At 37.7% G+C, this 12519-nt stretch overlaps 1 protein-coding gene across 3 annotated transcripts in view; it reads left to right on the top strand.

Annotated features, from left to right (window-relative positions):
- Positions 1–12519, top strand: part of clip1b (CAP-GLY domain containing linker protein 1b) — a 30671-nt gene that overhangs the window by 8269 nt on the left and 9883 nt on the right. For all 3 annotated transcript variants that reach the window (XM_034896086.1, XM_034896087.1, XM_034896089.1), the window contains 6 exons: positions 749–910; positions 1192–1287; positions 2267–2324; positions 2449–2534; positions 5474–5548; positions 10697–10803. In XM_034896086.1, coding sequence (XP_034751977.1) covers positions 749–910; positions 1192–1287; positions 2267–2324; positions 2449–2534; positions 5474–5548; positions 10697–10803 — 584 coding nt within the window. The remainder of the gene's footprint in view (positions 1–748; positions 911–1191; positions 1288–2266; positions 2325–2448; positions 2535–5473; positions 5549–10696; positions 10804–12519) is intronic.

Consider the following 12519-nt stretch of genomic DNA (forward strand, 5'->3'; position numbering starts at 1 on the left):
TGTGTGTGTGTGTGTGTGTGTGTGTGTGTGTGTGTGTGTGTGTGTGTGTGTGTGTGTGTGTGTGTGTTCAAAATAATGAAGGAAAATGTCAGCCAGTGCCACAATTTGGCTTTCAATAGTTTTTGGACACCAATGGAGCTCAACTTGTTAGTAGATAAATTCACTGTTGCTTTTTGTCTTTTAATGGGATTAATTGACCATTAGAATAATGTAGAACACTACTACTCTTGGTCTTCTAACCAGGAGGTCCCCGCTTTGACCTGTCTTTCTCCTGGAGTAGGAGAGTAAAACCTGACTTGCACCAGATTCTCCGTTGGTGGTTGAAACTTTGCTCCGGTCCTCTTGGGGAGTGGATTTTTCTTTCCTATGAATCAATTGTATCCACTCAGAGTACGGATTTGGGATATTAGATGAATGATTTGAGATTTACAGGCCAAAATTCTTGACTTTGAAAATTATTAATGTAAATTATTAAGAAAATAATTAGGACAGTAATATGAAAGAGGCGCTAAAATTAGTACATTTTGAGCTGGAACAATTAGTCGACTAATTGATTGTGATCATAAAATACTCATGTAAGTCTTTACTGATACGTAAATAAAACTACAGAAATGTGAAAATCCGGTTAAAGCTTATATTTGTTTATTTGACCACACCACCCTGGTCCACTGTTTCTGCTACTACTCCCCTCTGTCTCCCCTGTCCCTTTTTTGTCTTCATGTCTCCTTTTGCACATTCTCTGCTTCAGGTGGCCACAGTGTCTGAGCGCTCCAGGATCATGGAGCTGGAGAGGGAGGTGGCCGACCTGCAGCTCAGGCTCCGGGCGTCCCAGCAGAAGGAGGACGCTGCGTCTCTGTCCCAGCAACAGATCAGCAGCCTCAAGGCCCAGGCACTGTCTCAGGAGAAAAAGGTTTGTGGAAAGAGAGTCAGCGTCGGAGCCTGGGCAGCAGCTATAAGATACTCTCCGCTTGTAAAATGGATTATTCATCATTGTCATTGTCGTATGATTTATGGCATAATGTAAAACAGAAAGAATTGATGCAGTCTCTATTTACAACCCTTCTTTTAGCGCCTAATGTGAATAGGCCTGTGTTCCTTCCTATGTTTGGTTTGTAAAAACTGCTGTGATGATGCACCATTTATGGCTCTACTCCGATTTGCATGTATTTCTATACCGTGTGTCCCCAACAGATCAGTGAGCTGAGTGTTGACGTAGAGAGCAAACAGAAAGCGCTTCAGTCTGTGCAGCAAGATAAGAGCTCTCTGGAAGAGCAGCTAACCAGCCTGGTAAGAAGGAGGAAACGTGGTACATAATAATCACAAATAAACAGAGAAAAGAGATAATGTGACTAATAAAACAGGGACGATGTAGAATCTCCAACATTTCTGGCTTCTAATATCTGTCATGAAGTGATGGATTTGGGGCTTTTAAATGTACATCTTTGTTGTTTAGACAAGCACTTCGTTACATAGTGTGATGTGCGGTTTTACACTCATTGCATTCATTTGGTTCATACATGGTATAGTGCTACAGATTGAGGCTAAAGCTGCATGTAAAAAGACGTTATCTGCACATCTTGCAATGATTCCACTTCTCAGAAAAAAGGCCTGATCACGCTGATTGATTTGTAGCAAACAGGCCGCTGTTTCAACACAAGTGTGTCTTCATCAAAGCAAAAAGTCATCATCTCACCAGTTGCTGATTTAATTTAGAAGACATGGATATATGTAGAAGTCATGGACATAAGCATGCAATGATATAATGTTCTTAAATTGAAGTGTAGAGCTAGGTAGTATTCACATTTGAAAAGCTGGGACCACTGGAATTACATTACATCAATAATCCATTTTCAAAATAGTTGATTTATTTATTGTGTTCAATTAATCTACTTGTTATTTTAGCTGTATAAGTGTGACAGAAATCTTTTTGGGTCTGCCTAAGTAATAATCATCATACCATCATACCCTTTTCAGAAAAGTGGCTTTGGGAGTTTATGCTGTAAATATATATTCTATAACCGATTTCCGTGATGAAGTGCATGTCTGTGAGGGTCTAATCTGTAACTATAGTTTTGCCTTATTTGTGTTATTTTTTTCTGTGTGAGGTGTTTTGCTTGTGGGCATCGTTAAAGTGGCCTCATTAAGAGAGGCATTTTATCCACAAACCTTGCATGTTTTCGAAGCCCAGTCATTATTAGCTCAAGGTAGAAGAATGTGACTATGGGAGTGATTGGCTCGTAGTTACGCTGATGTTTCTCCATTTCAGAGACAAAAGCTTGAGACAGCTGAAGAGGAGAACAGGAGGACAGCAAAGACCATGCAAGGTAATCGTATGAGATGTATCTTAACTGAGTTTATGCTCATCAGAAAATCTGTAATCTATTTTTTTCTGAGTGAAGATGATTATGGTATGGTTATAGTTGATGTTGTCTTTCTGATTTCTGTCAGAATTGGAGCAGAGTGTGGAGCAATCAAAGAAAGAAATCCAAACCCTGAAAGAGGAGAGTCAGTGCAGAGAGAAAGAGCTGACACAGGTAGGTTTACACATGTAGTCGGTGGTTGATAATAACTGAGTACATTTACTCAAGTGCTGTACTTAAAGGTACCCTGCCACATGTATAAGATTATTTTGTGGTAAGTTCTACCATGGACTCTGTAACATTGTTTTGTGGAAAAATGCCTTGGTTACCTTGTTTCAAGCCATTCTAGCGTGGAAAAGAAAGCCTGCAGGAAGACTCGGCTCGATTTGTGCCAGTTCTCATTAATATTCAACGAGCTAATCTGCTTGACTCTGATTGGCTAAAAGCTAGTCAATGAGAGCCTGGCTATCAGAATCCTCTACTCAGCGCAATTGGGAGAGCTCATGAATAGTAATGAGCTCAGGAAACATGACGTCAGACTGACCAACTGTTGTAATTGGCCTCTTATTTTTTTTCCGCCGCTAGAGCTGACAGAGGAGGTAGCATTTCATTTTCACATTCACCACATAAATGCAAGTAAAAACAGTGGCAGGGCACCTTTAAGTTCAAATTAGAGGTAGGCCTACTTGTACTTTTCTCAGGTATTTTTCCAATACTACACTTCTACTCCACCATATCTCTAAGGTAAATTTAAAAGCTTTAGTTACCCTTCCTGTCCACTGAAAACCATGGATCTCCATATGTTTTGATGTTGATTGTTTGTGATAAACTGGAGGAAGTGTTCCTTTATGTGTTGAAAAAATTCTTCCACTTCTTAAGCTAAATAAATTGTTTAAAAGCTTCTTGGATCAGCTGGGAAAAGCATCGTCACAAAGCTGAAAACAGGGCTGTTTTTCTGACGCCACAACTTGGTTCTCACAGGAAAGCAAGGCCACAAACATGATTTTATAGAAGATGATGCATACTGCAGCTTAAACTACCCAACATTATATATATAAAGGAGTTAAAATCAGCACAATCTTAAACATCTACAGCACAATAGTGCAACATAAATATTAATGTAGCAGGGATGTTAGTCCAGAAACATCCGGTAGAAGAGGAAAACATTTCACTGCACAATGAGTACTTTTACTTTCACAGTTCAAGTAATATTCACTTTTTCTTAAAAGATCTGAGTACTACCACCTACTTTACGTAGTCAGTGTACAGTTAAGTGGCCTTTACTTTAATAATCCTTCCAGTGTGCTATTATTCAGACTAAGTGAAGCTCTCCTTCTCTAAAGCTGACTCTAGCCTCAGGCTATTTTTCTATGTTGTTAAAACATTACTATCACACACATGCACACATGACTCTCATTCCCAGTTGGATTTGATAAGTTGACGCGCCAGTCTTTTTTTTTTTTTTTTCATTCAAGCTGCACAGTTTTGCAAAGGTCTGCGGCTGCTTGTCACCATGATTTGAAAACGAGTTTGTAGTATTAATCACAAATAATATAAAAGAAATGTGGAAGGAAACAATTATGTAGACTTAACAATGATGGAAGAAATATTTAGATGTTTTACTTAAGTAGAAGTAAAATGCTCAATGAAGAAATACTCTATTAACATTAAAAGTCCTGCATTCAAAATTTTACTTCAATAAAAGCACTTTTAGCATCTAAATATACTTAAAAAATAAAAAGTAAATCACACAAAACCAACACGTGAGGCTATATATCAGGAGTAAATAAAGTGGTAAAACGGAGTCCACTCTTCCAACTGCTTTAATATTTCTAAGAAGATTCTCAGTAGACGTTACACTTTGCAGTTATAAGTGAGTGTATTGTTATCTTTCCCTAAAGTCAAAGCTTTTTGCTCTTGCTTCATGGGAAAAGTTACAAATGGATGTAAAATTGAAACCGCTGAACGAGCTTGAGGCTGACTCGGTAAAAAGCTCTCTTTCCATTCTAATGACCTCTTATTTTTCCGGTCTGTTTTATGTAATGCTGTTTTTCAAATAATCATGTCCGTTTAAACTTTGAGCTTGAGCTTGAGAGGGATTTTGATCTTTGTGCCTTTTGTATGTTGTTTTGCACAAGAGAATCTAAATAATATCTGATTTTAGGCTTCTTCAATTGATATTTAAAATTAACGTCTCTGTAAGAGAACTATCACCTGGCTCTGCAGTTCCTCTGAGCTTTACAGAGTATTTTAGCATCTTTTAAGCTAATTGTTTTGTTTTGACGCCCTGTGACTTTACTCTTTACCATTTACTGATTTGCTTTCAAGGCTTTTATCAGCCTTGTTTCCAGCACCCGCTGTTTTTCGGAGAAAAAGCTGTAAAAAGGCAGTGTTCACTAATCACGACCTGCAGACAGACTCGGTTAGAGACGAGCTGGTGAACTTATTGGAGCTTCTAGCAGCTAAAGAGAAAGCTTTTTCCCTCAGGAGTTGGTGAAGGCCAAATAAGCTGAAAGAGACAGAATATTGGACATTCATCAGGTAGACACAAAGATCGTCGTGATGAATCATCGTCATGATGCGCGCTAACCCTATTCCTCTCTTGGATTTGGAAATAAGCAACTGTTTGCCAACAAGTTCAACATATATCAGCCTAAAGTTTGATGATATGTCAGTGTTGTTTTTACAGCCTGTCTTCACTGTTTCAATATGGCCAAACAAGATCTTAATACAACTTTATTAAATGCTAAACAAACTAATAAACAGGATAAAACACATTACACAGCATACTAAAATAATATAAAAAGCCAGATAATACCCAGAAACATGCTTTGCTTTTTTGTCATTGTTTTGAATGATCTCAGCAGGACATGTTCGGTTTTCCAGTGATCTCAAAATAACGATTTTCATGATCACAAAAAGTATTTTGTAAGTTGAAAGGAGAGCGATTTTTTTGGACAACATGTAATGTCAAGGTCAGGCAATATAAAACCATTTTCTCTTGATCACAAAACAAATATTCATATGAAAACAAGCTTGTTTTGTCATACATAATATTTGTTTGCCATATGTTACCTTACCGTGTGGAGCTAAATATTATTTATGTTTTTCAGGCTACTGAAAAGTCAGAGAGGACGGCCCTGTCTTTTGAACAGCTGACCAATGACAATAAGACACTGGAGACACAGGTGAGCTGAAACAGTAGTGACTGTACCGTCACTGAAGTCCCCAAATTGTCATTTTATTATAGGTTGTATTTTTGGTATGCTCTTTAGACAATCTACACTGTCACACATCACATATGTAATGATAACGGGGGCATATTTAGCACACAAAATAAAAACAAATCTTTGAAACCAAATGGAAGATGGAAGTACACAAAAGCATCTTCTCATGTCTTCTCTTGACAACTGTTACAAGCAGATTTTATCAGCTGTTTCTAAAGCTGCTGTCTCCATCCACAGCAGGACATTGCTTATCTTCCGTGTTGGTACTCCTGTCTGTTTCTCCAAACTGGGGTCGTAACGACCGCCATCTACTGTAGCCAATGCACTGACAATATACAAATAGCTCATACAACTTTCAAAAAATCCGAACTATCCCTTTAAGTGTTCACAGCCCTGTGAAATGATTCACACGTGCGCATACATACGTTAGCATTTGAAGCCTGCAGGGTTTTTATTACGTATTCAGGATTTCCACACTGACCGCATGTGACTGTGCAAGTCCCAGTCATCGCGTTTAATCAGCCATGCATGAGATATACTGTGGGCCATCTCATTCTCGCTCTCTTTCAATGTCTTCCTGTGTGTTCCCTCTCAGCCTCCATCTGTAACTTGATATTTTTATCATTTCATACTCAATCCATGCTGCTCCTCAATCTGTGTTGCGCATGCAGCCGTTCACTCACTCATCCTATGGCTCTCTGGTGCCCTCTTGTTCTCCTACGTTCACTCTGACTCCAGCTGTTTGTGAGCTCCAGATGTTCAGTGTCATGACAGCGAGGGAAATCGAGACAGGAGATTAGAGACTGAACGTAAACATGCTTGGTTGTATCTATTTTAGTCATCCCATGGTGGCATCATTTATTTTCATGATGCCACATATTTCAGCACTGCAACATAACTCACGGGACTCTACCTGCTGTAATTGGGGATTGAAGTATATAAGGCTCTGATTTTAAGGTGGAAGAGGTTAATATGATCCCCGGAGGAAACGTATAAACTATAAAGGAGCAAATTAACTAAAGTTGTAAGGAAAGCAGTACACATACATACATACATACAGTATTCAAGACCTGTATTGTACTTGTAAACTAACAGTAGCAGTTAAGAAACTTAATTTTTGTCTGTATAATATAGAAATAGATTGGTACATAATGTAATAAAACAGTTACACAGTTAATTAATAAATAAGTGAACATAAATGACATATTTATTATAACTAGAAAATGTAGTAATAATCAATAATAAACTTTAATATACACCAGTTACATATGCTTCATAGGAGTTTTAGTTTTTCATAAATACAATAATAAACACGTAAAATGTCCTTATTTGTGCTCACAGCTACGTAATATTGTGTAATGCACAATTTATTTTACTGCCTATAAATTATAAATGGGGTGTTATGTAAAATGTTACCTCATAATATATTTATTTATTTAATTTGAATCATTTTGCAGTGTATAGGGTTAACTGTGAGTTATAGTATTGTGAAATAAAATACGCACCTCAAAGAAATACCTCCATACCACTGTTTTTATACAATATTAGTGTTGTCAGAATGAGCAGAAAATATGACCCGGTCTCCATGACGTTGTTCTTTTCTGCTCTGTCGGTGAATTTAAATTATATTACTATATATTATATATTATTAATCAATCATTATAGCCAATAAACAAAAGTGGCATTACTGACTAAATTGCTTACACTCACCTAAACAGGGCAAAAGGTGACATACGATACATAAAGTTCCGACTGAACAGACAAAATACTGTAAATGAACTTTCTTTTAGGAAACAGAAAGGATCTGCACAGTGTGTGTACACTGACGACAACAGGAGTTTAGTCTCTGGGGAGTAAAAGAAACACACGTTGTCATTTATTCAGCTGGGACGCTCTAAAATCTTCTTCTGCTCGCTCAGCCATGTTGTTGTAAGTTGTGATGTAATGCTGCACGTGTGTGTGTGTGTGTGTGTGTGTGTGGACACATCATTGCTTTAGTTAATTAACAGTTGACTTGAGATTGGTCTCTTGTCTGTCAAATCTTTTGGATCCAGAGCTGAAACTTTGACAGTCAATTAAATTATTTGAGTGTTTTTATTAATATCATTGTTATTTTGTGTAATTTTTAAGCCTTTAATTAGAGAGTAGGGAAATGACAAGGAAATGAGGTAGAGAGGTGCAACAAAATGCCAGCTTTTCAGTTGTGGTTATTTGCTGGTTTTCTATGTCTTTTATGAAAATAAACTAAATATTTGTGGATTTTTGTGCATAGTGGGAGATAGAGACAAAATACAAACATGCTTTGTTTATTTTGTTTTTGTCATGTTTATTTTCGTCCGTCCACAAACCTTTTGGTTTGAACGGTGTCTCAGTTGTGGTTATTTGCTGTTTTTCTGATTTACTCTGATTTAGTTTTCAGATAGATTGAATATCTTTGGATTTTGGAGTAATGGTCAGCCAAAAGGAGATAAATATGTCGGAAATAATCACCATTCTCCTATCAAGAGAGAAAACAAATGACAGATTCATCGATAATAAATCAAACTGTTAGTTGCAGCCTCCGTAAGATCCTCTGTGTGTAGCTACAACACGTCACTAAAACAGTGTAAGAATCAACATGAATTACTCAAACTAGAGACGTTGGTTGCTTTCTTAAACCTTAATCCCCTGAGGCACCCCTGTTTGTATCACTTTTTGAGAAAAATTGCAAACAATTTGTTGGTTTCAGCTTTTTAGTTGTGGTTCTTTGCTAGTCATTGTAATATTATTCTGGAGTCTAGTGGGGGACAGAGACAGAACATTAACATGTTTTTTGTTTTTAGTTGCAGCCTTAGTTAGGCCGTCCGTGTACAGACACTTCACTAAAACCGTATGAGAGACTACAGTATCTTGGCTTGTAGTTTTTATCAGACCTTGTAGTGTAAGGGGTCAGCTAGTGCCAGCAGGTCAACTTCTTTGCTGCGATTCATGTTAAATACTGAATGAAAGGTGAATCTTTTAGAGAAGTGTACATACGGTGTTGGAAAGGGGGGGAACGAGAGTGTGAGCAGTATGCTGTGGGGGGGGGCTTATTCTGGTCGGGCTTACATAATGGGAGAGAGAGAGAGAGAGAGAGAGAGAGAGAGAGAGAGAGAGAGAGAGAGAGCGCGGCTGCTGAGGCGACACGCTCTCTCCATTTCCCTCTCGCAGCCGTGCACGGCGGGGGATGCGAGCTGATGGTTTATTGATGCTCAGCTTGTTTTAGTCTACATGTGATGCTGTAGAGAGAGGGTGACATAGCAACAACACTGCTGTTGTTTAGCAGGAGAACATAGTTTGAAATCCAGCAGTGGTGAGCTGTTTAGGTATGGATATAGCTGCTCTGCATCAGGGTTACTCCAGTAACATCTACTCACCTCACTACCAGGTAGGATTCTCTGCTTTTGGTTTGTTTTTTAGCTCCGGATTCAAACCTGATCAGTGCAGCACATTTAGGGGCATTTTACTGTCACTGTATGCAGGTTGATATGGTGCTAATTTGTCTTTAACTAGCTTCTTTTTCTTTGGGATCAAATGTTTGTTTGTTTTTTCTCAAAGAGAGCAAGGAAGAAGCACTCCTATAGACGTATAATCCATATACAGCATATACAACATAAGAAAACATTTTGCATCTCTAACTCTTGTAAATGATTGTTTGTCTTGCAGTTGATGTAAGAGTTCGTGATGTAAGATTTTGTGATGTAGCCACTGCTTGTGACCAGAGACGATAACTTGAATTCATTCTGCATTTGTGTATAATAATGCATGTTCATATGTATGTTTATATGTGAGTATGCTGTGCAGACAGATCTCACCTTGGAGGTGTAGGTCAATATTATGGAGGTGTTTTAAAAAATAAAAAAACTCACATGTAAAGGCATCCAAAACACAGTTGAAGATGTGTTAATATGCAAACAGAAACATGCTGCATGCGGTTTTACTGTGAATCATTAAAGATGAGGGTTTTTTATTTGATTTGATTTGAATCCAGCTGCAGAAAAGGCATTGATTTAAAACTCACTTGTTAATAAGTCATTGACTATTTCAAGGCTGAGGGGGCCCCGCAGCCCGGCACGTGCCAATTTCCTGATGTGTGAGATGTGTTTAGAATCACAGATATCTGACTTTAATAAGTAACTAATAGTTTGCATGGGTTAAAGTTGGAGTAAGTTATGTCTTTGGGGCTTTTATTTTTAGTTTCACATGAACTGAACCCATTCTGCTCTCTGCTGACTCAAATATCAAGGTGTTGTGTATTTTAAGAATTAACTGCAGTTTCACTTTTGATGACCCAGAATGTTTCTTTTGTGACTGCAGCTTTGCCTCTGAGTAGAAACATTTTAAATGGGACACGGGAATATAATGATGAATATACGTTTATGGTGTATAGTAGGGCTATAACGATTGGATGATGAATGGATTAGGGGTCGACATAGACTTTTATTAGGTCATCTATTTGATACAAATATGTTTTTTTTGGGGGGGAAGGTGGAGGCGTTTTGTTTTTGCGTGTTTACAGACAGTAAAGAGATTACCTTAAATTAACAAGATTATTAGTGTAATTCAGCAAAGGCCTCTAGCAAGACATGAACCAAGGACAGTATGTAAACAAGTATATAAATATAGGCTAAAAAAGCACAAGTACTGTATTTGTAGCTGCCATTACAACAGCATATTTGATGACCTCTTACTCTCCTCATAGCTTTATTCTTTTCTGTCGTCATATTAGATCTTCTTTAAAATACAAGGACGACATTTCAGATGGGATTCAAATTACTGGAAGAACAGCCATTTCTGAATCTGTAATTGCAGCTGTAATTATTACCGGGTGATAACATATCCACATGCATGCTCAGGATGGGATTAAAATCAGTGACTAGTGCAAGTAATGGTAAAGTCACTCCGCCTACCCTTGAGAAATAAATCCAGTCCAAATCAGGATGAAGTGTCCAGTAACAACATTTAAGCTTTGAATATGTTAAGAGCAAAAGAGAAAACCTATTAATACCTTTTATGTTCTTTGTTGTTGTAACTTGGTGTGTATACGTTCTTTCTGACCCTCTTTCCTTTCCTGTATCTGTTCCTCTGTAGCTTGAGGCTTTGAAACAACAGAACTCCAAATACCAGGAAGAGCTCAGTCTGTCGAAAGAGCGGAGCAGCTCAGAAAACCAGCGAATCGGAGTCCTCTGCAAGGAAATGTGAGTACTCATGATAACTAATGTGTTTTTTCCTGGCGAGTGTTGCCTGTAAAGGTGACCCCAGCCAGCCGGTTCATTAGACTGGTGTGGTTAATCTGCCCTGGGGGTCTAAACTTTTGATTAAAAACTCCAGCCTGCATTTTCAAGCTCTAATAAAATAAAGGATTCTGTAAATGTGGCTTGATTTAGTTGCTTTTAAACATTCAAAGAAATATTTAAAAAACTCAACGCTTAAATGTCAAATATGTTAACGTGGCTCCGTCTGAAGCTCTCCAGGAGGGATGCTTCTTCTTGTAAATATGCTTTAAATTGTTGTGTAAAGCCCATAATTAGCCAGAGGATGCTATTATGTGATTATGGATGATGGATGTAGGGGAAGCACAATGCCCACCACTCATAAACACAGAAGAAAAATCTTGCACATAATTGCTTCATATAAAACATTTCAACAGTCCTCAAAATGTTGTTCACCATCCTTTAAGGACAGAGTTACGATCCTTAACTAAGAACATTGTATCCTTTTTACATTACATGTTACACTTATACATTTTATATATGTTATAGTATAGTACATGTATGTTTCAGATGTTTCCATTCAGGTGGACACAGGTTTCCATTCACTTCCGTATGGATTGAAAATCAAGTAGCACTTTTTAAAAATCAGCTTGAGTTGTGTATGACAAATCCATAATTTTCTGTAAAAGCGGCATTATGATTCTGTTGAAACAAATGTTGAACAAGTTCTTTTTGTTTTATTGAAAGATGCTCAATTAACAGTACAATTGCAATATGTAAGATACATAAACCTTTCCATTCATGCATGAAAAACTGGATTAAAAAAAAAAGAAAAAGGCAAGATACACTTTTGAACAGATACACATCTGTAGAAGAGAAGGTTAATTATAAACACAATGGACAATGGGATGATTGGAGCAAGTTTCTTGAAAACTGTAATCAAGTACTCGTTCCACATTACAAAAACATTGTAAAACAACTAGTTACATATTACTTCAGTTGTTAACTAAGAAATTAGTTACATTACTTTTCAATTTACTTTCTTATGGAAATGAATGAAAACCAATGAATCCATTGAGTTGATGAAAAAATGCATTCAGACTTGTAAAACCTCATTTTGTTGCATAACGGTATGCTACGGTGTAAAGTACTAAATGGGAACATAAAACATGAAAAACCCTGGGTATGGCCCTTTAAGACCTCTGTGGACCAATGAGAGCTAAATGTTATAAAGCAAGAGTCTGTGGCTCAGTGGTAGAGCGGTCGCCTGCCAATCTGAAGGTTGGTGGTTCGATCCCTCGTCCTGTCCCATGTCAGAGTGTCCTTGCTTGAGACAATGAACCTATTTCTAGTGAGTGTTTATCTGATGAGCAGGTGGCTCCTTGTACGGCACTGTATATTCACAGTGTGTGAATGGTTCCTGTACTGTGTAAAAGCGCTCTGCCCATAATAACAGCTCATTTACATCATCGATCGCTCATCTGAATCCAAAGTTTTTGATGGGGGGTAAACATATTCCATCTTTTAATAGCAATCTTTCTACTTTACTTTGTTGTTTGTGGTAAATCTCCAGCCTGATGTCAAGGTCTATTTATAGATTTCTGTGTCTGTGTGTGTGTGGGACAGGTTTAGCTACATTTGTGGGGACCAAAAACTGTGAATACAGTATACTTATGGGGACCTGACAGCTTTGTGGGGACA

The sequence above is a fragment of the Etheostoma cragini genome, chromosome 16 (assembly GCF_013103735.1).
Source record: "Etheostoma cragini isolate CJK2018 chromosome 16, CSU_Ecrag_1.0, whole genome shotgun sequence".
Lineage (NCBI taxonomy): Eukaryota > Metazoa > Chordata > Actinopteri > Perciformes > Percidae > Etheostoma > Etheostoma cragini.